The 27,733-nt window shown below is 37.6% G+C and overlaps 1 protein-coding gene across 1 annotated transcript in view; it reads left to right on the top strand.

Annotated features, from left to right (window-relative positions):
• The first annotated feature begins 10,952 nt into the window (after nucleotides 1-10,952).
• LOC140240257 (uncharacterized) overlaps nucleotides 10,953-27,733 on the top strand; it is a 43,395-nt gene continuing 26,614 nt past the window's right edge. The window contains exons 1-8 of the mRNA XM_072320046.1: nucleotides 10,953-11,024; nucleotides 13,602-13,833; nucleotides 16,147-16,214; nucleotides 17,274-17,460; nucleotides 18,948-19,135; nucleotides 20,667-20,820; nucleotides 26,371-26,498; nucleotides 27,587-27,709. Coding sequence (XP_072176147.1) covers nucleotides 13,638-13,833; nucleotides 16,147-16,214; nucleotides 17,274-17,460; nucleotides 18,948-19,135; nucleotides 20,667-20,820; nucleotides 26,371-26,498; nucleotides 27,587-27,709 — 1,044 coding nt within the window. The 5' untranslated portion in view covers nucleotides 10,953-11,024; nucleotides 13,602-13,637. The remainder of the gene's footprint in view (nucleotides 11,025-13,601; nucleotides 13,834-16,146; nucleotides 16,215-17,273; nucleotides 17,461-18,947; nucleotides 19,136-20,666; nucleotides 20,821-26,370; nucleotides 26,499-27,586; nucleotides 27,710-27,733) is intronic.

Here is a 27,733-nt window from a genome sequence, read left to right as displayed (position 1 = left end):
TTGTGGACACAATGTGAGGTCTCAGCCACAACAATCCACGTGAAAGAAAACAATATCAAGTCTACATCCCAGATATGGTTTATGTATTTTCCACCGAGATTCGTAAATTAATGAACAATTTGTATAAAAAAGTCACGTCATGGTCGTTTATGCAAACCATGCATGCATTGGTAACCACTTTATTTAGCTGTTTAGTATCCATACACGTATCATTATTAACATATTTTATGCCTGTCAGCCGATGCATGGACAGAGAATGAATAACTGTTACTTTTACACTTTTATGCAAATTCGTATACTTATATAGATTTAGAGAGAGAGAGGGAGAGAGAGAGGATAAACTGAAAATAAGTTTGTATACACTGAATTAATTTTGATACCCTGTAAGTATGAAACATGCAAGTTAAAGCCTGTAAAGTATTTCTATTTTGTTTGTTGTTTCTTTATAGCAATTATAACTTTTCCGTCAACTCAAGAAATCCCCTAACGATCAATAATCTTATTGATGAACATTATTGCGCTTGATTCGAGAATAGCTTATCCCCATTAATTGACTTTTTGTCAGGCTGAACTCAACCAGCTGGTGCAAACGGGTAAATCGCACACCATTGTGATAAGAAATGAAGCAATGATTTAGCACTTTTTGACACAATGGGGATCTTCAAATAAAATTACGCTATAGCCTTATATCAGTGTAGAATGCTTCATCTCAGCTATATTTATGACAAAAAAAAAAAGTGGCTTCCTGCACTTGAGTTAGCCGTTTCGCTGGTATTTCAACGCACAAACCAAATCGCACACAATAACGAACACGCACCCATTGCACACACACACACGTTGCACATTGTAGGCACGGAATAATTCGTGTACGTCTGTGTGTGTATGTGGTGTAGATTCTTTTCGTAAAATAAGATGAGCCCGCGAAAAGGCGAAATATATTTTAAACCAAACTGCTATACATGTATTTATACAGTATCATCGACAATTTTACAGTACAGTTTTTATGTACAGTTTTTACAAGCATCATTGCTTTTATGTAGGCCCCATCATAATATTTCTGACATTGATTTGTGACATCCTCAGATGATAATGACAATTTATATTTGTGTGTAATGTTTGTTTGTCTTTTTTTTTTCAAACATAAGATATGGTTGTATATATTTTGTACTTTTGCTTTATTGTCAATCATTTTGTAATCCCATCACTGAGAAAGTGGAAATATGAAATAAATTTGAAACTTGAACAATTTCACTTTGTAAACAGTCAGCCAAGCTCGTCGCCATAAAGGGAGATGGGAGGGAAATCTCATATACCACCTCCCTGGCTACATCAAAAGAGATGATTCCTCTCACACCAATTAACTGGTAACGGAGCGTGCTGAAAAGTGTATGTTTTGAACTGATAATCAGTTAACATTATATCATTTGCTTGAGCTGCACATACAACGTTGGATGAATTGATGTGTTATTTGCGTATATTGTTCATTGAGTGATCCACGGTCGTGTATACAAGCTCCGCTTTTCAGTATAGATCACTATCATTATCATAGCTCTTTTCCATCGCTGTAGACCTATTACCTTCTTCTTTTGTTATCCTTGCAAAGTAATTGCGTTAATTGTTTCTCTCGTTCATTTGTATATTATTACACATTGTATTATACTTTATGACTTGATACTTCTTACAAATTGTAAATCAAATGCGCACACTTTAATTTACACATACTATCTATTACCTTCAGTTGGATAGAAATAAAGAGTGAGAATTGAATTGCTATTGTCATGTCTTATATTTTACGGTTGTATCTGCGCTCGGTATGCATCTCTTTTCATCTTCGTTTTGATAAACACGTATATAGGATATAGTGTTGGTATGAAGAATTCGCACATCATGTTTATAACAACAGGAAAAATACCAAAGTTGTAGATGTAAGTCACCTAGGTCAAAGCACAAACACACACCAACAGACACGCACACCCCTTCCTTATAAAAAAAAGCAACAACAACAACAACAACAAACCAACGTACCCCTGTCTCCTCCGTGTTAACCCCAATGCTTTCCAGCTGTGCCTGATGTATGTTGTTGCCAAGCGACATGCCTCTGTCCTCCCGCTTGGTGTTGGCACCTGTTCTGTCACCCGACCCGGTCGTCGCAGTTTCTCTCTTCGTCGTCTTCTCCGGCGAAGGATTCGAAGACGGTTCCGATACAGCAATTTTCTGCCTCCGACCCCTTGACCGACTCGCTCCGATACCCATAATGCACTTTACTAACTCTTGTCGCTGAATGTTACGTAACAGTTACATGCAAGGGAGATGTGTTCATTTATACACTTCATCAAGAACGGACCACTATCATGATGGTAGGCCTCAGGGTCAGATGCATTCAACAGAATTAAAGGTTGTTTTGTTATCCACTATAGTACAGTCGTTGTCAACACACGCTTCTTATGAGATCAAAGTCTGAATGTAGAGTGTAAATACAAGAGCAATTCTGATCAGGATGAGGCAAAATATCGCGTACTGCAGTTTGATCTTCGCATTTCAACAATGTTTCCAACCATCGTGATTCACACCGTCGTACGCTTAAACAAATAAAACAGATTCATTCATGCATTTTGAGATGGAATAGAATTTCTTTCATTTCACTGGAAAGTATATAACTCCGCCTTCTCCGAATATAATGGTCTCTACCATCATTATCCTTGCCTCTAATGCTCAATGAAAATGTAAACATATCACTCCATGTACTGCTCTGCCTGGCCGTCACTCTATCTTTTTATCATGCATTTATCATTACTTTTTTTTTTTCATTTCTTTGCATGGGGGCTGCAAAACGGAAAGGGGGACTGAGTGACCGCACTTTTGAGTCTTGAAAGAAAAAGAAAAAAGGAAAATGGAAAGAAAAAAAAACCACACATAGAAAAATTAGGACTTCCTATCATCCCGAAATATTCCTGACGGAAGCAAGGGGGTGGGATGGGGTGGGAGGAGAGATGAAGAAGCATTGACCCTTGACCGAGCCCTCCCCCTCCCCCTCCCACACACACACACACACACACACACACACACACACACACACGCACACACACAGATGCACTCACGGACTAAAAATGTGCCTCGACGTTGATATAAATCTCATTTTCATGGTATATAGACGGGAAAATGATTGTATTCTTAACAACCCATAATCAACTTCCTCCCACCTGCCACTTTACTGGACTGGGGCGATCCATCATTCTACGCACAGTGGCGGATCCAGAGGGGGCGCACCGGGCGCGCGCTCCCTCTTTATCATTATTATTTTTTTTTTTGGTCAAAACAAAGAAATAAAAAAAAATGGGGGACGTGCGCTTCCCCTTTACAGAATGCCTGGATCCGCCCCTGCAACCTGCCATTCGTCGTCCATTCCATTCTTCAAGTTGACCCTCATACTATCTTAACGTAACAGAGATGCAAAGAAAATGGTAAAATCCAAACTTAAAACTTATCTGTTCTTTTCATAAAGAGGACTGTAATTGCTGTATGTCATTAATATTGGATCAATATTGTATTTTTAATTGATATATGTTGTATTCTTTATTTGGTATATATTTGCTTTTGTTTACCATTTTCTTCTTTGTTGAAATGTTTGAATATGTATATGCATGTAAATATATGATATTTTTTCATTTTTGAAGCGCCATGAGCACTGAAAAGTGGACCTGTGCGCTATACAAGTAGCCATTATTATTATTATTATTATTATTATTAAAAGTCTCATTTAAATCACACGTTTAAGATAGGAAAGATGTGGGCCTTTAAAATATGCACGTGTTTTGTTTTGTTTTTTATTAAAGTTTTTTCTGTTGTTTTTCTCCAAACATATTACACAAATTGGACGGTGTGATCATGTTTTCGGGTCGCAAATTTCCCGTAATGATCTGAACAACAACTTATAATGGTCACAAGACTTAATATATATATTCATATTCTTATTTTTTTTTCACAAAAACAAACAAACGAACAAACCAAAAGGAATAAATCAGATCCATACCAGGGAGGTGATCACCTCCCTGTATAATCATGTTGAATATCTCTATGATCAGATCATTCACAGCTCCCTCTGTTGTCAAGTAAGGTTTTAGGCTGCAAATTGGTGGTTTCCTCTGTATCGCATCATTCAGCTGTATTAATGTCCTTCAGTACATCTCACATACATACGGGAAAAAAAAAACTTTTGAGATCGATGCTATAACGGTGAGCTTTTGGCAAGTGTTCGATTCCAAACCTGTATACTAATTGAGTACACGGTGACAATACTGATGGGGGTTTTCATGTGTGCTTAGTATACTTTACAACTAGAGGTCCAGCCTAACAGTCACGGTAATTACCTTGTTATTTTATTGCACTCATAAAGGCATAAGACACTTATCAGATTTAGGGATTCCATAAACGCCAGATCTCTCTATGATCAGCAGCACACAGCAAGGCATTGTACACTCTAAGAAAAAAAGGTTCTTTTGAGCACCATTAAATGGTTCTCAGCACTGTCACAATAGCGACACCCTTTTAGGTGCTCGTGAGAACCTTTTCTAAATGGTGCTTGTCGGCACCTTTTGCAAAAGGTGCCCATTAGAACCTTTTTCCCGATGAAATGGTGCTCGTGAGTACCACTTAAAAGGTGCCCATGGGCACCTTTTTGACTAAAGATGGGCACCTTTTTGACTCTTTTCAAAAGGTGGTCATGAGAACCATTTCATTGGAAAAGGTTCTAATGGGCACCGTTGTTAAAAGGTGCTGACAGGCACCATTTAAAAAAGGTTCTCACAGGCTCCAAAAAAGGTGTCGCTATTGTGACAGTGCTGAGAACCATTTAATGGTGCTCAAAAGAACCTTTTTTTTTTTCTTAGAATGTAGTATGTGAATTGATGTCTGTGTATTTTTAGTGTGTTTCACATGCAGTGCTGGTAAGGTGCTTCACTGGCACCATTCTTAAAGGTACATTACCTATCTGCATTGATAATGTGCATCACAAACTCATTTGAAATGAAATGAATTCATCTGAATTTCATCTCATCAGTCAAATATACGTTCAAAACATGTATACATATGTATTAGCAATACATCAGCATATCATACATTATCATTGACACTGGGAAAAAAAGAGCAAGGATAACACACCCATGCACACACAGTTTCACAAGCATGAATACATGTACATGACATTCACCAATATTTTTTCATGAAACATTACTCAATAACTGAAAACCATAGAAATTTGCTCTTTCACAAATTCGCAGAAATGTATTTATTCACCTTCACTTTTACAATCTAAAGGTGAGGTTTGTATTTGTCATGTTATAATCTGTCAAATATTCTTAACAAAATATTTTCATTTGTTCACTAATTTTTTTCCACAATATTTGTCATTTGTGTACCGAGCAGTTCTTGAAAGACCATCACACATCTCTGTACAGATGATATGAAATAGCAAAAGGTGCATCAGGCTTTTGAAATACATAACAAAATTTCTAATTCTCTGTGAAATAATTCCTGCATGGATGAGATACAGTAATTGTGTAAGTCATAAGATAGGCAGAAGGCAAGTACATTACCTGCTTAAGTAGTATGAGGAACTTTTTCCACATATTTGCTAGTTTGTTCGGTGTTTTTTTTTCCTTTTAACGCATATTTGTCCTAAAAGCAACTACAAAGGGCAGGAAAACAATTCCATTAAACAGGACCTTTGGTATTGTCACAGAAAACATACATTATATTGCTGGTACTGTATGATACTTCGGATAGGATAAGCTTTACACTTCTTCACTTCACTTCACTTCACATTCATAACGTCGAGTACTTGAATTAACTTATCTTTGTATACGAGTGACCTTTTTTGTTGTTGTTGTTGTTGTGCAATTTGAAAGCACCATAGACACATCTATACAACTGCAAATACAAGAAGAGTATCAATTCAGGTTAATCATGACTTCTGACAATTTACAGCATGTCCTACGAAAACACACACAAAAAAGAAAAGAAAGGAAAAGAAAAGAACACATTGTTTTATAATGAGAAGGATAATAAGAATCCCAAGGGGAAAAGAGCTAGGATACCACACCCACACAGTTTCACAAGCATGAATGAACAAAATTCCTCAACCATGATCTTAAATATATAACATTGGGAATCGATAAAAATTTGAAGAGTTTGATAGCAAAAATCGATAAGTCCATTTTTGAAGATTTTGAAGTACGGTCTCTGTCATAAAGTACAAAATAATACCTTTTAGATTATATATTGGTTACTACACTTACATATAAAGGTAACATTTTTGAAGTTATGGTCAAAAGAAGCAAACATTTTCTTATTGTTCTCTTTATTTTTCTTGACCTTTAATCGCAAATATCTCCATTTGGCAAATATGGACTTATCGGTTTTTGGGAACAAACTCTTCATTTACACTTTTTTTTTTAAAGCAGAGCAACAAATTCATTAGAGTAAACTATATGCAGGCCTAAAGCTGAGGTTTGAATTTGCTGTCCTATAACCTGCCTATGACAATAATATGTTGTTAGCATTTGTCATTTTGTTCACCAAATTTGCCAACAGTCTTTTAAACACCACACATGTACATTTTGTATTTCTGCAAAAGCAATATAAACTGGTGACAAGAGGTGCATCAGTGCTTTGAAATAAATTACATAATCTTCAATTCTCTACACAATACGTAATTCCTGCGTGGGTATAAATGCAATAAGTTTTACCAGTCTAGGTGCAAACTTTAAAAGTGTGCAGAAATCAACCACACAATGACTGGAGAATTATAAAGAGCATTTTCCTTTTGTGCTTTTAAAGTTTAGAACTATGAATGACTCCACTTCTCAGATTGGCATCTGGTCTGATCTCATTACGTCTACCCCCCCCCCCTCGCCCCCCCCCCCCCAATTACAGTTGATTCAAAGCTGTTAAATGCAAATTATAGTGAAACATTATCACTGGTACATTGTAAGTTGCAAATACTGTATTGGGATCATAACAAAACATGTGACCCTCCATCACACAAACCAACAAAAAGTCGCCTGACATAAATATTTGGTTGACGGCAGATTCTGAAAGAGCAGCTATAAAATACACTATAAGTCAATGCAAACGAACTTACCTACCCTATCTACATATTTCTCAAAGGTTTTCTCTGGCAGCATCAGTGTGTTTTCTTTGACTCAGCTCATTCTTGGCTAGCGTAGGTTTCTGGTCGATGCTGTCAACGGGCTATCGGGCTAAAACTGTCATTCTGATTGATGTATTCTTTTGGTCACCCAGCTCATTCTTGACTAGCCCATCGGTTCTGTTTGATGCTGTCAACGGGTATCACAGGCTGTCATTCTGGTCGATGTATCGTCTTAGCCACACAGCTCATTCTCGACTAGCCCAGGGTTCTGGCTGATGCTGCAAATGGGCTATCCCGGGCTCTTATTCTGATCGATGAATTCTTGTGGCCGCCCAGCTCATTCTTGGCTAGTGTTAAGCCTACCGGTTCTGGCCGATGTTGTCAACGGTCTGTCACGGGCTGTCTCTCTGATCAATGTAGAGTCTACCTTTTTCCCTAACCGCACCAGCGACCCAAACACATACGTACTGCTTCATCGTCCCGGCCAGAGTTACTTGTTCCCTGGTTTCTGTGCATGTTGGTGTGTCCACTTCCCTGATATATGAATTGAAAGATACAATAGACCTACACCGCATTAATAAAACAATGTCATTGCTATAATTCGATAAACAGAACACGGCATTACACGGCGTGACTCCTCACTGAGAACAAGCCTGAAAACATACTGAAGAGATTTTGACCTAACAGTTAATAGGCCTACTGGGCTGTAGACAGACCTCTATTGGCTCTAACGTTAACACTGACAGTTATACATAACTTAAGCTTCTAACATTAGAACAAATTTCCTTATTGCATGTAGACGGTATAGACCTTACCCCGGGGCGCTCCTTGTACACAGTTATCTTTGCGTTCGGCGTTTGGGCTATGTTTCAGAGTTAGTAGACTCTATTTTTAATAGGCAAAGAAATATCTAAACGTTACATGCATACCTAGCTAAGTAACTTAGCCCGGCCCAGTCGCTGTAAAAACGTGACAGCCATGCTCCGGCCCCGCACGGCGTCTGTTCGGGCTAGCCCATGAGCCATTGCTATGCCAAATTTCTAATTGTAAAGTGTCTGTCAGCTCAGCCTAACATGTTATTGATAGATCTGGATCTACTGTACCTGGTAAACATTACAAAAGATAGCAGCTTCGATCAAATTAGATCTATCATTAAGATCTAGCTAACCGTTAACCCGTTGAGGACGGTTTGATTTTGCTACAACACGCATTTTCCATAGTCACCTGCCCGAGTATGCTCGGGACTCGTTCTCAAACTGAGTGATGAATCTAACACGTAACATTCTAACTTGATTTTGTACCAACGTCGAACGAATGTCATCTAAAAATGAGATAAAACCACATTAAAACTAAAAATCTTACCTCTTCTCCTAAATTGTGATGACTGCTGTGGCGAAAATGGAATTGACAGTGACACGTTTCCAGTCCACTTTGTCAAAAGTAATGTCTAACGTTACCGGGTGCGGTGCCGTTCGTTATGATGGGCGTGATGTGTCTACACTATCTAGCCGTCTGCCGTGCGTTGCGCTGCAGCATGTATGGTATTGCATTGGCACTCTGCCGCTATGTGGTGGTAGGTTTGCATAGGCTAGCGCAGGCAGGCAGCACAGGGCTACAGCTACACAGCCGCGGCGCGTGTCGCCGCGGTTACATACTAGTAGTCCTACACAGTGTGCAGTACTAGTATGTGTACGTTTACGCGTACGCATATCTGATCGAGCGCTAAAATTGGATGGTGGCAGCTGTCAGTTGGCACGCAGCCAAGAGAAGTCATTAGTCTACGATAAAAACAATATGTACTTTTTATTATCACAGCAGTAAAAACGAATACAATATTTTTGTATCAATACCACAGTTTTGGTGATTCTTACACCTGACATTCGAATATACAGCAAGGGGAAAAATGAAAGTGGACCTAAAGATATTGTTTGACCTGCAGGAGTACCACAAATAACACTCGGGGACTGGATCGCATACTAGCAAATGGTGACGAACGGAACCATTTCGATTGGGAACCATTTATAGGTGCTCATCGGAACCATTTTGCGAGAACCATCTGATGAGAACCATTTTGGAGCCGACGAGAACCATTTGAGAACCTTTTTTTCTTAGAGTGTAAGGGAACTTATTAGTTATGGACTGAATACGTTTCGATATACTTTTCTTTGTAATCATTCACGATCTTTGATCTACCTAGTCTTTGCTTTATTGAGTTTTCGTCCTGTACTACGTGAAAATAATAAATGCTCAAGTATGGCTAACTAAAAACAAAATTGATTTTCGAAGCAATCTTACATAAAAAAGAATTATCATTTTAGGCAGGATGATAAGTTATAAGAATCAGCGACATTTTCTTTTTCTTCGGATCAATAGCAAGGGTGATGTAGCCTTTAAACAAGGCGACTCGCACTGCGTGCCCCCGTATAGCGCGTTTACCCCACAAACCTGTTGGCCGGCGAGTGGAGCTCGCTCCACTCGCCGGCCAACAGGTTTGTGGGTAAACGCGCTATACGGGGGCACGCAGAGCGAGTCGCCTTGTTTAAAGGCTAGGGTGATGGAACGGGAGATCCCCATATTTTGCCCCCCCCCCTAAAAACACCCCAACAACAACAAAAAACCCAACACCAACAACCACACCAAACAAAACAACAACAAAAACAACGACAGCACACACACATTGTTTTTTGTTTGTTTTGTTTTGTTTTGTTTTGTTTTGTTTTGTTTTGTTTTTTTTGGGGGGGGGGAGGGGGAGGAATGAACCCTCTTCAAACAAGATCTTTCTCCATCGAACAAAGGGGGTGGGGATTGGGGAGTATTGACCCTTGACCCCACCATGCACCAATTACGAATGTCTCCCCCCCCCCCGTGGCTGAGCAGAATCCGCCCCCCCCCCAAAAAAAAAAGAAAAAAAAAAAAAGAAGGAAGATTGACGATTCCGCAGCCCCTGTTTTTATGGTTGCAAAAAGAAGTTGGCCTATACACATTAAAGAACACTCTATGATTTTTTTTTTTTTTTTTTTTTTTTTGCAGTTTTCGTATCACAAACACAAACTCGAACACAATTAAGACAAGGGAAGATGAAACAGACAGACAATGAGACATCAGAGTCAAGGATACAGACAGGTGACAGACAAAACAATCAAGTTAAAACACAAGCTCCCACACCCTCAACTGTGCTGTAAAAACACACACAAAAGTAGTTGAGGAAGTTGAAACTCCCTTTTTTTTGCATTCTTACTCCCCCGTATCATATCATCCGTATCTCTGCATTCTTATCAACACTTTCTAGGTATCAGGGTTTTGGACGCCAGTCAAGAGGAAAGAGGGTGTAGTCAGGAAGCCCCTCCCGTTGCTAACGTGTCCTCTCTATTCCCTTGGAAGAACCACATCCATTGACCCCCTTACACCCCTCCCACTCCTGGGCCAGCAGCGCAGGACTACAGTACATGTCGCGAGACAAAAACAAACACACAGGCCTCGCAGACTTTACAATACATGCAGGGGGGTGTTTCATAAAGCTGTTCGTAAAGTTGCAAACAGCTTACGAGCAACTGGTGATCAGTTCTTGTGCTGAATCATGGAAATTCTGATAAGTATAGCACATCAGAACTGATCACCAGTCGCTTGTAAGTTGTTCGTAACTTTACGAACAGCTTTATGAAACACCCCCCTGGTCTACCCAGCCCGATCATACGTTTGCGTTGTACTCGACGTGCAAAAAGTATAAAGACTGTGCACGAACAACTCACGGCCGCGTATGTGTACGTCCGTGTACGTGTGCGAAGATTGGAGATTGACAGAAACAGGAGTCCCGGGGCTCGGAGACTATTTCTGTGCTAAAATGCACCGCCGCCTTTGCCAAGGAATGCATCGTCAAGTGAGTATTCATAATGTGTGATACACTTGTACCTGTATAAATGAACGCCTAGTGAATTTTAGAGGCTCATTGTGTCTCGAATCATCAGTTTTCTGACATAAAGTTGTTCAAGAAAGTAGGAGGGTCACAACGAGTCACTGTAGTCCCACACGTGAGCCGTCGGGTATCGTACTTCCGTACGATACTTATTACTCCGTTGTAACGTTCAAGAATTTTTTCCTTGACGTGGCGAAGTGACAGTAGTGATGTGGGGTGTATTCTAGGCTTAAAGAACCAGTTAAAGAATTATAACTACGTTAATCGTTGTGTTGATAGATATAATATTTCTAGGTAAACACCTAACACCGTTAAACCCGCCCGGGGGCGCTCCTTCACACAGTCTGTGGACGTGTGGTGTGGGAGCGCCCTGAATCAACAGTGGTGTCTCGACGTCTCAGCACTGTACGATGAAAAAAGAAGCACACATTTAAGTGCGTCTCAATTTACTAGTAAGTGTCCTATTTTACTAGCAAATGGCTTACTTTTAAACTATGTATACATTCTGTATCTAGAGTAAAAAAAAAAACCCGTTTGCTGCAGTTTAAGGGTGTTTTTCTACACTGTAAACAAATCAGGCAAATTATTTTAAACCATTTCATTTATATCATAGACAAGATGATTTATAAACGCTATTGAATTGTTCTCATGTAAAATTTGACGAATGACAAATGCAATTTTCATGATTTACCAGGGCAAAACCCGGCACAATTTTCGCCGATATGCGCCGTAGATGCTCTAGTAACTATGCTCTTAGAATTGTATGCTCTCATGTAAGTGGTTTCTAATCATCCTGTAAAATGTTGAACACTGAATCCCCATTTCTACAAAAACTATACCATCCCTTTAATGCTGATTTTCATTGTGTATTTTGCCATCTCCCCCTCCCCTTTTCTGAAAATTGTTCAGACAAGTACATGTATTGTTTCAAGTGTCTATAACTCAAATGTAGCTGCAAAGTTAGGATGCTTTCTGCAGGATGATTGACCATTTGTGTACTGAGAGACCTTCCCAGCTAGCTACATGCATTCACATGCAATATGTTAATGAGGATGTCCCATACGTAACATTATTTAATTGCCTGATAAAAGATATTTCTTTTACTACCGTATTTTTTCTTCTATCTATGGTATTTAACTTCTTTAAACAATAAATTAGAACTTCCCAGAAGGGCACTTGAATAACCTTAGAAATTTCAGAAAAACCCCCCCAAAATGACCTCAATTTGTTTTATACATATATTATGGGACATGTCATGACAGGACACAAGCTAATTTGCATAATCATTCGCATAATCCCTAAATTTTCTTACCAAGTTAAATTATTTAATGAACTTCGTATGTCCACATATTAATGAAATATCATTTGCTTTCCTTTGAATAAATATGAATTTTTATAAATGTCCCATACGTAACACTGTATTTCACATTTATGCAAATGAGGCCCTTGAAATTTGCATGAAATTACATAATATCATTTTGTCCTCCATGATAATCAAAACTCTAACTCATAAGCTTCAAAATGATACCAAACATGTCAATATTGAGCAAAGATGAAATTTTGCCTTCTGAGGGGACCTTATCTTGGTTTTGCCCTGTAGCTAGTACTGTAAAAGTGGAAATTTTCACGGTGTTGAAATTTTTGCGCATTTCACGCAACCAGAAACTAGTGCGAAAATAAAAGCCCGCAAATATTTTCGCCTGCCATAAGTTCCTGTGCGTGATGTCGTGATTCCACGGAATTAAAAACACTTGAAACTCTTCTTACCTGGCCAAGCGCGAAAAATTAGTAGCGCGAAAATATCCACTTTTACAGTACTAGCGGAATATCTAGGCCTACTACAGATGTGTCTACCGTAGACATTCAACATTGGAGAATGTTGAATATAGATTGTCCTGATTTTGACAAGACCAGAATGAACTTTCAAGACTGTGATTGTGGCAATCTATGAATAATTTGTTTTTAAAGTTTTAAAACAGATTTTATATTTATCCTCTTTGCCTGGTCCTTCATCGTCATTAGTGATGTTTACCGTTATGATTTCATTATAGCTGGAAATATAAATTATGAGGGGTTATGTGATTATTTGAATATTTGTGGCAGGATTGTTTGATATCAGGTTTTCTGAGTTTGTCTTCATTAGCTGAGTATGAGATCAATATAAGAACTGTCTGCTATGAAATCAACTTTCTGTTGCTTCGAGTATGGGTTGTGCACATGGCGTTTCCCTTTGTTGTGTGAACAGCCAAAATATTAGATTTGGTTGTAAATCAGCTAAAGATGAAAAATAAAAATAATAATAGTAGGGTAATTCATTATATCAGGAATCAGGAATATACAATCAAAATGAATTATTACCTCTAAAATGTATATTTTTGTTTAAAAATTTGTGACAATACTGAAGCATTGTTTGTGATATATCCAAAAATCAAATGCCAACACATTCAACTGCTGGTGCCTAATGCACAGATCTCTAACTTGGACATTGTTTCAGAAGCATAGCAAATTGATAACTACATTCTGATTTTCTTTTGATGACAGCCATGATCGAGAAAACACCTGCATACATCCCTCACCATGCGTTATCACCTCTTTGAGATAGCCACCCAGCTGAGGGTCAACAGCAACACAGACAGACATGAGCAGAGACGGCATCAGTCGCCAGTCTCTTCTCTGGTGCAGCCCAAAAAGCCTGTCAGATCTCCCAGAATAAGCCTCAGTAGCCATAGGCAAAGTGGTGATGCAACCATCACAGTCTTAGTGTGCAATAATGGTGAGTTGCTCTCCTTTCATACTTGAGATTCAATTATGACAGGTTAGAAGTACAAATGAATGCAAACAGTAAGAAGTTTACTTCTCATTACATAAATGAAGTTTCCAGTAAATGCAAGTAATCATTCATCCCCTCTATGTTCAACAAATATGAGAAGTGCTACAATGTGATAATTGAAGTTACAGCTTCTTGTGGCCAAGATAGCTATCTCAAGGTCCACATGAAATGTCATATATGACATACACTGTAAATGCTGACACCAGTGACAATCACAGTTTTGTAAGCACATTAACACCCATCCAATTCTGCCCAAGTTTTGCTAACTTGCTGCTTTAATTTAGCAATTATTTAAAAAAGCAAGTGAAGTGGAGGAGGCAGTTATATACTACTTGCATGTGGCCATCAGAGCAGACCAGATGTGATTGTAAGGGTGGGATTTCACGGAGCACGCGAACAATTTGCGAAGGACGCGAATGACAAAATCCAACATTTGGAAAAGTTTTTCTCCGAATGTTTTCCGACAATGAAGCCGAAAACTGTTCTTGCGCAATTTGTGCGAAGTTTTCACGACGTATGTGCGAATGTCGTGTGTATCATTGCTAAAGTACAGCATGTTACGTACACGAAGAACACGCGACGGAAATGCGAACAACGAAAAATTTTCAATAATCATGGGAGAAAATGTACCCAAGGAGAGGTGGAAGCTGTCTTGAGTTGAATTTTTTTCTTTCCTCTATTTCTCCTTTCTTTTTCTCTCATTTTTCTATTGTGTGCTTGCCTAAATTTGTTTTTCCTGGGATGTATCTCCACTAGTAAAGCATATGATTTTTTTTTTTTTTTGCAGTTCCTCCAACACATAATCTTTATACTTCAAATGAAATTTTACATACTTGAGATTAATTTTAACTGTATTCTGCGATATTTTTTTGGTATTTCAAACATTTCTTTCTCTGTGCTAGTCTTTAATTTCTTTTGTTACTATAGTTGTTAATAATTGTTTGATGTTTAGGTGTATGCTACAATTTTTATTTGTAGAAAACGTATAGGTCATACTTCCCCCAAATGTGTGCTAAACGTTCGCGAGAATGTCTCAAAAGGTACTCGAACAGTTTGCGATTACGTCGTAAAATGATCGGAAAAACTTCGCAGATTTCGCGTAACATACGGGAGACATTCTCCAAAGTTTCGGAGTCTGTTTGGGGTTTCACGAACATTTTGCGAACATCACGCGTGTCTTGTGAAGGTCTTACGCATATGACGAGGCTTTAAAGACACTTTCGAGAACAATTCACGAGCAAATCACGACCAAGTGTGCGGAAAAGGTTCGCAGAAACTTTCAAACTTTTTTGAAATTCTCGCCGAAGTAAAAACGACATTCGCGAACAATTGACGACGCTTCCGAACCCTCACGTTCGTTTGGCGATCTTTTGCAGACCCAAATGCGAATGCTGGATTTTGCCATTCGCGTCCTTCGCAAATCGTTCGCGTGCTCCGTGAAATTCCAACCTTAGAGTCTCTTCACAGATATGACACATTCATCAATAGGACAGATGGTCTGCATGAAAAGCATTTTTTTTTTTTTAATGAACAGTGCATAGTTCCATTCATTTCAGTTTAACTAGATGTTTTAAACATTATAACCTTATTTTTTTTGTTTATTTGTATATTAGGAATAGGTTTGCAGTTGTTATTCTTGCATGAATACATGTACAAAGATGGGGAGATAAGATGTAATGGATAAAAATCAATAACACTCCACATTGGTTTACATTCAGATAAGTAGCATGCAATGGAACAAAGAATATTTACACTGAGATGTTTATGTATTGATTACCTGTAGTTTCATTTTGATGGACTGTAACTTCATTGCTTCCCACTAATTAAACGTGTGTGTGTGTATCAAACTGAGATTCAAGCTTCCAAATTGATTAAGATAACAACAGAAATAGTCAAATAATGAATGCACATGTATTGAATTAACAAGACTACTCGATTTCAGAAAAAAAAAAAAAAACTGTATCAACGTAATAGACTGCTTGTAAACTCTGGCAAATTTTTGTTAAATGTACTCTGTTACATTAGAAGTCTCGAATGCCAGTATTTTTGAAGCCATAAAACGGTTTTTAAATCTAGTTGGAGTTCTGTCTTTAAATCTATTTCTGCTGGAATTGCAGTGAGACTGATTAAGTCTGTTCACTTGATACATGATGAAAATTTGTCTCCTTGAAACATTAATCTTCCATGCATTCCTCCATGCGTCACGTTTGGACTGATAGGTGTTCATGGGATTGCTGTTCATGTTTTGCTTCACAGACTTCCTGATATTACGATATGAAGAGGATGGGCACACACCCATCACCAAGGACCTCAAGTGGTTTCAGGTACAGTGTCAAGTTGTTGGCTGTCAGGATCTAGATCCACATAACATGACAATAGCTAAACGTTCTTGATTTCTGTCATGTATTTATTGCTATTTACCATATGAGATTCCTTATGTAGCAGCATGGGAAGGTAATATCATTTTGTAGTGTGGTGTTGAATGCATATTGTTTTCAATTTCAAAGGAAGAACATACTTGAAAGAGCACTTTATCTTTCCTAAATGAAAGCAGTACATCACTGAAAATTTAAACCAAATTGTGGCCACTAGCAGAAGAGTTAAGATGAATACTTGTGTTCATATGACTGACTAAATGTTCCTCATATGTTATATATGCCATGCCACAAGTTCTTATTATCTCATAATGCATTTGTAAGGTCATCATCATAAGGTCATGAGGATGTCGCTGACATCATTTCCATGTCCTTCAAAAGACGGGATATTGATCAGTTTTATGAATTCCATGCTCTTATGCACATGACAAGTGATTATTTTTTATTAAGTAAGGTTCTTGGCACAAGACCAAGACACCTTTGTTCTGTTTATTATACAACTCTACAAATAGGTAAAATGCCTTCCTGATATACTGTCTATGGTAATCCTCCTGATGTTTGTTAATTTTTGAAGCAACCTACTTTGCTTTGTTGATGATATTTTATCAAAGCCATTGATATTATCTGCCTTGCTGTAAATTGGCTTGGACACAGAATGGCCACTTAAAAGTGTATTGTTTTTTAAAAGCAGTTGATTTCCATCTGTGCCTCATGTGTAAATTTGCATCTCATCAGCTTTTGCACAAGAACTCAAGTTACTATGACACACCAATTTGTGGCCGTATTTGATATGAAGAGCAAATAGGATGTGAGTGCTTGTCTGTATTTATTGGATGACACTGTAATAAATCAGCCCATCTTTACGGCTCACATCTGCACTTACTGCATGTCACACAAAAGGTGTCCAAGCTTTGGTAGTGAGTGATCATTGTGCTACTCAAAAGCCCAGCCAATTTTGTGCCTACAAATGTCTAATCTTGTCATACTTCATTTCCCACCACCTTAAAGGACCCCACGAAAGCAGTCTGTGCCATCACGCTGGATGACAATGGTTGCTGGGCAGCGGCAGCTTGCAGCGATAGGAGTGTCTACATCATCCCTGTCCTCCCGCTCCTTGGTGTGGCAACATCCAAGAAGGGGAGTCCCCCCTGGAAGACGGATGACATCACCAAGATCGACATCAATCCAAATATAGGTGAACTTGACGGAATCCTTATATGAATCTTTGGAGGATTCTCTCGGTTCTGAAACTTTTAAGGCTGTCCTTTTTTTCTCTCTCTCTCTCATGTTCTGGAATTATGTCAGATGAATTTAAGCAAGTTTAAATTAAGAGCATCCAAGCAACCTGAAATATTGTTGTATCATTGCGCTGGACGGATTCAATGTGATCATTTACTCTTCCCAAAAATTGATGAGATATAAGAAAATTATCTTTAAAAGTAATAGTTTTTCTACGAGACATAAATCAGTTAGTGATTTGTTTTCTACCATGGATAAGAACTATGGATTAAAGAGAAGGAATCAAAATAGGAATCTGAACCAGGTGGCATGACCAGCTTTGAATGCCGAATCAATTGAGGATGCAACTACACGTGTACTTCTCTAACCAACATTAATTACTAATGATGATTACTAATCATGATTATGATGGTACAGTATTCGTCGCATAATCGGGCATCTGATAATCGGGAACCTCGCTTAAATGACATACGTTTCCCAGAAACATTTCCAATGCACGTTATTTTCACTGGATAATCGGGCGGGGACCTCTGATAAACGGGACAATTTTTCTTCAAGCGATCTTTGATTTTGTTGATATTTTGCACAAAAAATCTACCAAAATACCACAACAATATTTCAAAGATTCCCTATCAGTTGTCGTTTACATCGAACTTACAAAGCAAGCTTCGGACTGGTGTGTTTTGACCTCCGTCCATCCAGTACACATACATTTCAGCTCGCTGCCCGCCTTCGCTTTTCTGTACATATATATGGCAAGCTAGATCGCTACATATTGACAACACATGTACAGTGCAGTGATCGCGGCAAGTAAACAATCCAGCCGTGATGATTGAATGATTGAAGGACTTTTCATTGACGTTCCCACATCAGTTCTGGGTAATCATTTCCCATGGTTGTGGATATGTATTTATATGGAACGCCCTACGTGTCCAAGAATTCTACGAATGTTTAAGAAAGTGCTAGCTTTTAATCCACATATTTTGTGTTTGGAGAGAGGTGACAGAAGAAGAAACCAGTTGCGATTACACTACATCATTGCGAGAATGCAGGGAGAGCTAGAGGGTCGCGCCGAGGGGTAGCGTGGTTGTGTATTCATGTACATGGACAGTACGTCAGTATGCGTGTGTGCGTGTGTGTGTGTGTGTGCACTACATGTACATGTCGTATGCCGTTAGTGTATGGTGAGTGCTCATCGCGAAATCGGGCACCCCGCTTAAAGGGGCCATGTTTGCTACTCCCAACCTGTCCCGATTATGCGATGAATACTGTAATGATTGAGATATGAATGATGATGATGATGATGCATGATGGTGAAGAATTCTGTATAATCATTGTTTCCTATGTAATCACTTTTTCTGAAACAAACAAAAAACAAACAAACAATTAACCAACCAATCAAATGCATCAAACCAAACCAAACTGAACAAACCTAAATGGCAGGCATCCCGTCCACGGTGAGCTGGTGGCACTCCCTGGACGAGAGGCACATCGTAGTCATTGGAACAGAGAAAGGAGAGGTGGTCTTGGTGGACCTCGGACTCAGACGTGACATCAAGACCGTGCAGATTGGCGATGCCATCACCGCTCTCACCATCGTCAGACATGAAGTCTCCATCGGTTACTTGTTGGTATGTGCTCCTTGGCTGTCGTTTCCTTACTGTTTTACATTCCCACAGTCTTCTTGCTGAATGTAGAAAGTTTGGAAGCTCATTTATAGATCAGCACTTCAAATTAAGAGCAGCAGGTAGAGCTTTATCCATAATGACCTCGATGTTGACAAATTTGCAACTCTGAAAATTGTAGAATTTTAAAGTCTGTGCATGTTGATTGCATTATTAACATTTCTAATGTGGTAATTTTATAGCTATTCTCAAACATGAATGTTTGAAATGTCTATGGGATAAGAAAAGTATATATATATTAGCAGGTGATCAGCATTAAAAGGTAGGGACAGGATGATGGTCTAATGAATGTAGGAAAAGAAATCTTGGGATGTCAGTCCCTGTGTATGTACTGACCATTTATACCATTGTCATAAGGATGGTAAACTTGTGTTTATGGTTACATAATGTATAACAACAAAGGGATGTGGCTGCAGCAGAATCAAAGAATGCAATACAGTATTCATCGCATAATCGGGACAGGTTGGGAGTAGCAAACATGGCCCCTTTAAGCGGGGTGCCCGATTTCGCGATGAGCACTCACTATACACTAACGGCATATGACATGTACATGTAGTGCACACACACACACACACATATGCATACTGACGTACTGTACATGTACATGAAACACAACCACGCTACCCCTCGGCGCGACCCTCTAGCTCTCCCTGCATTCTCGCAATGATGTAGAGTCATCGCAACCGGGTTCTTCTTCTGTCACCTCTCTTCGAACACAAAATATGTGGATTAAAAGCTAGCACTTTCTTAAACATTTGCAGAATTCTTGGACACGTAGGGCGTTCCGTATAAATACATATCCACAACCATGGGAAATGATTACCCAGAACTGATGTGGGAACGTCAATGAAAAGTCCTTCAATCATTCAATCATCACGACTTGATTGTTTACTTGCCGCGATCACTGCACTGTACATGACGTGTGTTGTCAATATGTAGCGATCTAGCTCGCCGTACACATGTACAGAAAAGCGAAGGCGGGCAGCGAGCTGAAATGTACGTGTACTGGATGGACGGAGGTCAAAACACACCAGTCCGAAGCTTGCTTTGTAAGTTCGATATAAACGACAACTGATAGGGAATCTTTGAAATATTGTTGTGGTATTTTGGTAGATTTTTTGTGTAAAATATCAACAAAATCAAAGATCGCTTGAAGAAAAATTGTCCCGTTTATCAGAGGTCCCCGCCCGATTATCCAGTGAAAATAACGTGCATTGGAAATGTTTCTGGGAAGCGTATGTCATTTAAGCGAGGTTCCCGATTATCAGATGCCCGATTATGCGATGAATACTGTATATGAAAACCAGAGCTTGTTAGCCAAGGCACCACTCTGTTTCTTTGTGAACTCCAAATCAATCATCAAGAATAGATGCGCACCTACATTTCATACACGATGCATATGTTTTAAATGTAGATGTGATTTGTATACGCTATGGAATGAGAAGTGAGAAAACATCATCTGATTGGCTACTTACAGGCTTACACCAGGGGAGGGGACCAATGGGGAATGCTGTTAGAGCAGTCCTCGGAAATCTCTGTCCTCACAGCATCCATGGAGATGGATGCCCAGATCTTGGACTACGAAGTCATCCATGCTAATAACCTCCCATCCAGGAGCATCCTCCATGCCGGTAAGAACACATCAATTTTTTAAAAAAGTTTTATTTGTTTGTTTTCAAATTAAATATCACAGAGAATGTAGAAATGATGCCAATTTTTCTGCCTTTGGTTACCAACTTGTGAGAGATATAGCATTATTTAATTGACATTATTGTGGTGTTCAAACAAGCACATAGGGACATATGCACTGTTTGTTAATGTGCTATATAAGTACTGTTAATTGTTATTAATATCATTATTATTATTATTATTATTATTATTATTATTATTATTATTATTATTATTATTATTATTGTTGTTATTATCATTATTATTGTTGTTATTATTATTATTGTTATTATTATCATTATCATTATTATTATTATTATTATTATTGTTATTATTATTATTATTATTATTATTATTATTATTATTATTATTATTATTATTATCATTATTATTAGCATTATCATTATTATTATTACTATTATCATTATTGACATGAGTTCTTCAAAGGACTTCTGCTTCTTTTTAATCTGTTACAAGTTTTCATCCCTCAAATTTACCCATCATGTGTGGTTGAATTTTTCATTGACTGTGTGGCAAAACTAATATATAGGATGATTTCATTTTATCATGACTTATGTGGAATGTGTTTGTGAGGCATGTTTTACAAGTAACAATTTATTTCCTCCTGTTATCATGATGCAAATAAATATTGATACTTGTTTTTTTTTTTTCCGAGGGGACGGTAGAATTGTGACAAAAGAAGTGATATATAGTCTCAAGCATTAGGCATTGTAGCGCATTCAGCACAGGAAATGATCATGAAATTCCAATATTAACTGAAAGTGAAACAAGAACTTCACGTCTCCAAAATTGAAACTAAAATCTCTCAGGAAATGGAGACTAAGGAGACGTACTCTATAAAGCTAATGATACTTTCACAGTAATTTCTGTATTATTACCAACTAAAAAGTCACTTCAAAGTTGTTTTGGTCAGAAGTTGTTGATCTAGCTTTGCAGAAAAGATTAGTTTAATTAACCTTCCTGCAAGATAGTGTGTCCATTGAAGAATCAAATCATGAAAGGTCATAGTGAAAATTTCAGATGCGTGATTGAAGTAGACATTCTAATGTTTGTAGAATATAGGGAATGATAAGAATGGAGGCCATCAAATGATTTCTCTTTTTTTTTCTGAAAGCTTTACTGGATCATTGTAAAGATGTATTGCAGTTTGAATTATTATTATTATTTTTCTTTTGCATGGTGTTATAAATAATGCATTTGATTGAACTCATTTGAGACTAGCTACCAGCGACATGTTGTGTCATTGACTTTGATGTTTGATAACAGGTTTACTGAGTGACGATCTTGTACAGTTCTCAGGTAACAAATCAAGAATGCTTGGCCACCCTAGAATGCTCAGTTTGTTTGTTTGTGTGCACTTTTTGCCGATTCTGTGAATGACCCTTTGCATGCACCAGTTCAATAGTGATGATATTAGCATGTTTGTCACAATGGAAAATTTTTCTTGCACAATTGATTTCTCACACATCGCCAAATAAGATTTTGTGGACAGTCCAGGCCATTGAACAAGCCGACGGCCTTTTTTTGTGGCATGGAATTTTTGCGAGTTGCCTCTAACATTCAGTGCATATAGTGTAGACAAGAACTTCAGACAGTGCATTTTAATTTCGCAAATCTTGGCTCGCGAAATTAAAATGCATGTGAACATTCCTTGTTTTACAGTGATTAGTTTAGATGTACTGTGACTTGTTCACTCTCCAACATCAATCGTAATGCTGTACAGAATTTAGTACGAGAAGAAAACTCTATACTGCAATTCAAATGCATATTCGTCACGTGTCTGTGCATATGTGCAGTTTGCCAAGAAAAAAAAATATAGATATATATCAACGAAGTATTAGTACATTCCCGTGTTTTTGCAAGATTTGTGAGGTATGAAATTGTGCAAAAATGTTCATACTGTGAAGTATATAGCAGTTATAGTACTGGAAAAGTTTTCTTGCTGTGGCATTTTGCTGAGATAGTGTGTGTCACCTCTCTGTATGGCATCAGAAGGGAATTTGCAGTGAAGTTTTCCTTATCTGCAAACCCTAGAAAAAAGTGATATCAGTAGCTCAAAAATCAGTCCTAGGACACTTTAACTTGATTGTCAGTATTTTGAATCTTTTATCCAGATATAGTCTTTTTTTTATATGGAGTAAATTTTCATAGAAGCTATCCCAGTATGTGCAGAAAAATTGAATTAGCGATTAATTCCAATATAAGTATGAAAATTTTATGGCTCATGGATAAGCATAGCTAAACTTCTTGACAGCTTTATTTCATGAAGTTTGCTAAGATGAATATGGATATGGGGAAAGCAACACAATGTTCTTTTCTGAACAGAAAACAGGGGAAAAAATGAAATAGACTCATATGATTTCTGCGATTTTGGTTGTAATGTGATATTCATCCAAGCTCTATATCTGCAAAAAGTATCATATATTGTCTTCTCTATCACACATGAAAAAATAGATAGCAAACTGTGCAATTTTCAGTTTGCTCACTTCCTTTGTTTCCATTAGGTTTAATGAGATAAAGCTCCTTTACAGTAGATTGTTACTTTTGTGATATTGTTGAATCAATCAGTTTTGGTGCCAGACAAATACTGAAGCAAAGTGATTATTCATTGGGGTGGGAAAGAAACCAAAACTTCTTGCCAACTCTGTGCAATTCTGCAGAAATATGAGGTGACAATAAAACATATAAATTTGCATGCACACACATATGGCTGCACACACACAGACATACACAACACAAGTATATGCATATTTGAAATTTCATTTCATGTGCACGTATGTATATGTGCATATTATACTGCCATGTGTCATGTTTGATTTCTTTATGAAACATGCTATTTGTTTTATAATTTTAACCCATTATAGTTGACACAAGCAAGGCCCTTTATGTTATCTTTTATCATCATAATAAAGACATAAATATGTTGTTTTAAATCACAAGGAGAACTCAAGAGATTGAAAATTCAGTCTTGATTTCCACAGTGTTTCAGTTTTAGATTAAATATACTAATTTAAACCAGTGAAAATCTAAAGGCCAGTTTTCTGGCCAAAAGTTACATTTAGTGCCTTTTTGTTATTGTCAACATGTATCTAAATGAAGCATCAAACCCACATTATTTCATTCAAACACATTTGACTATATCAAACCAAGACAGAAAAAAAAAAATAGGTTCATCATAAATATCAAATTTCATAGCTACAAATGATGTCAAAATATGTTGTTGTTTTGGGGTTTTTTTTGCACAAGTATCACAGAAAAATCATAACGTGGGACTACACACACATTGCAGACATGACTCACAATTGTGCAAATATCATAGCAATGAAAAGAGGTGAATACACATACATTGGGCAGAAAATTTTGAAAACCTGATCGTGAAATTTGAAAAATATTACAGTTTTCTTCATATTTTTTTGTTTGTTTGAACATTGGTATTTGGTATATGAAATTTATGCTTGGCATGAAATATTGTCATGATGTATAATGAAATTTATCAAAAAGATATTGTGTTGATGACAATTTTCAATATCTGTCTGTCAAAATGGTGTATAACACAACAGAAAAAATATAAATATATTAATATATTTTTGAAGTTCACATGTTTGAACATGTTGATACCCACACGTTAAGTATGAAGTACAGGCTTGTAGCATGGAAAACATACACATATAAACTTGTATCATTGAACTTGTCCCCACTATGATGGTAATTTTACTATTTGCAAGGAGGAGAATGTTCAACAGTCAATCTGTTTGGAGATTTTTTTCTTTAATTTCAGTTTTGTCATGTCAAGTCATCAATACAGATATCATATTTCATTCTTTTCTCTTTTTTTTTTAATGTGGCACATGCAAGTTTGTGACAGGTTTGTTATTAAGATGGGTGATAATTTGTATGTTCCTGCTCTTATATATATATACCTTTTGAACATATTAACTTTCACTAATCTTGCATTGTTACCTTTTTCTTATAAATTTGATTTCAATATACCTCATGTTTCTTTTGGTATTTGTTTTGTTGTGGGGTATTTTCCACCATGGTGAGAAGTACTAAATATATGAGTTTCTTGCCATGTAAACATGCTGTTGTTTTAGGGACACAATGAAATCAGTAGGTCCTATAGTGAAGTGAAGTCCAAACCAGAAGAGATGAATACACCAAAAAGTATGAATAATTTTATTCATGAAATCTCATGATTCTGGCAATATTGTATGCATGCAACCTGTCCTAAAATACCATTATCAGGATAATAGTGCAAGATGTTGCATGTCAATGTAGATGTAGATTCTTGTTTATACCTGTTCATGTTACGTTTTGATCAGATAGAATGGTATGCATATTATATTGTAACAGCTCTGCAAGTAGGTTGGTCTCTTATTTACTCTCCCCTCCTCCCCTCCCCCTCCCACATTTTCTCGATAATGTCTGCAGAATGTAAATCTCTACATCTATCCATATTCATATTACAAAGGTATGAATACCTTTATATATGATTATGTAGGACAGTAGCTGCAGTCACATCACACAAAATTATGTGTAGTTTACTTCCCGATAACTTCCAGAAGTTTGAGCACGTGGTCAAACTACTGACAAAACTATGCAAAAAAAGTTTTGTCTCTAACAGGCATGCTCAATACGGACAAAAACTGCGCGCCCACCTTGAATATAAAAAAATGCAACCCCGTACAAAAAATTTTCAGTGTGCGTAAACGACAAGATTGGATCTATTATCATGTCACAACCTTCTCTAAGTTTCAGCCCTTCACAGTCACACTACACAAAACAATGCATAGTTTCGCAATAGGTGAGACACTTCCCAAGTGTATGCAGAAAGTGTCTCAGGAAGTCACACTAACCAAACTACATGAAGCAAAATACCGCGTAGCGAAACTACGCATAGTTTTTGTGTAGTATGACTGCACCTAGTGTGTATGTAGAATGCAATTTTTCCTGTTACAGAACAAAAAATCAAAAGCAGACAATGTTTCTGATAGAGTTCAATGCAAAATAACATGACTTTGCTTGTTCCCAAAGCAATCCAGAAAGTTGGCTTTAATTTTAATTTGCTTGCCTTTCTAATCCCCCCCCCCCCCAAAAAAAAAAAAAAACATCTTAGCAAGAACAAGAGGATGATGATAATTGCTGATCAAGACAAGACCAGTGGTAGATATAGTGCATTGCATAGTTTGGAGTCAATATGACAAAGGATGGCATGTTAGATATGTCAATACCCAGAAATATTGAGTTGATATTCAGAGATAATAAAGTTGATATTATTGACAGTTAATCAGTTCATTATTATGTGAAACAATATGCTGTGTTGGCCAAAAGGTAATTATGATCAGAGTATTAAAATTCATATCACTTCAGTACAGCTGTAATGGAAGTGACCATTTTTTTTTTTAAGTAACATAACTGAAAATTGTAATCTTATTTTATATCATACCTTGCAGGTGATTTAACAGAATGTTATGATGTGTTTCTATGTTTAGATGAAGGCACCCCTGGCTTCACCCCCGTCCCCTTTCAGCAGTTCACACAAACAATCCAGCTAACAGCACAGTTTGCCCGAGGCCGCTCTTTGGTGGCAGGTCACAATCGCACTGTCAACATATTCAAGGTTGGTCTCTGACTCTCCCACATTACAATGACAAAGCAAAATCTTGAACATATGTGAGACAGCAGAGGTCAATTTTATTGATTGATTGATTGAGTCATTTCTTCATTCACTTATAGATTTGTTAATTCATTCATTCATTGGTCCATCCATCCATCCATCCATCCATCCATCCATCCATTCATTCATTCATGCATACATCCATCCATTCATTCATTCATTCATTCATTCATTCATTCATTCATTCATTCATTCATTCATTCATTCATTCATTCATTCATTCATTCATTCATTCATTCATTCATTCATTCATTCATTCATTCATTCATTCATTCATTCATTCATTCATTCATTCATTCATTCATTCATTCATTCATTCATTCATCCATTCATCCATTCATTCATTCATTCTCTCATTCTCTAAACAAAGCTACCTGTGTAGGCTTAGGAATCCTGTATGTACCCAATGTATTGATACAGACAAACCAGTCTATTGTCATGACCTGAGAAATTAATAAAGATTTGCCTTTGCATAGATGTTATTGACACCTATGCTCAAGTGCCACTTCTCAAAAGAGATTCAAATTAAAGTCTGTATACACAGAATGTCTATATACCCAGAGAAATACCCAGGTGGTAACTTAAGATTTACCCCTTGTGGGCTTGAGTGCCAGTTGGCACAGAAAACCCCACAGTGTTGTACACACTGTCCTAAGTCCCTGGCACAGGAAGGGTTAACAGTGTTTGGTTGGGTTATAGCCTTGGAAGTATGATGTCTTCATTCCTAACCCTCTGACAGCTGTCAAGGTGTGAAACAACTTTTGAAGTGCAGTGTATAGACCAAGGAAAGAATATAAATGTGCTGGAATGTGCACTTTGTGTAGAAGTCCAGAAAACCTCCAATCAGCCCTTACCTTATTGGACTGTGCCAAAGGAAATATCAACTTGTGATTTGAAGATGCATTAAGGTGAAATACACACACACACAAAATGGGCTTTCGTATATTGGATTGTTTATTTGATTATTTTTTGTAGAGTTGTAGACTTGTGGGCAAGGATTGACTGTTTGTATTGGTATGATCCCACTCTAGATATATGACAGCAGCATCGATAACTGGATGCCCCTGTACGTCTACCGCCTTCCGGTCCGTGCAGAGGAGGTCCTCCTCACTGACAGACTTCTCTTCTGTATCTCAATCTCTGAGGAGAAGAAGGTGAGTTTTGTGCCAACTGGTTGA

The sequence above is a fragment of the Diadema setosum genome, chromosome 2 (genome assembly GCF_964275005.1).
Source record: "Diadema setosum chromosome 2, eeDiaSeto1, whole genome shotgun sequence".
In the NCBI taxonomy this organism is placed as follows: domain Eukaryota; kingdom Metazoa; phylum Echinodermata; class Echinoidea; order Diadematoida; family Diadematidae; genus Diadema; species Diadema setosum.
This window is presented reverse-complemented; position numbering and strand designations above follow the sequence as displayed.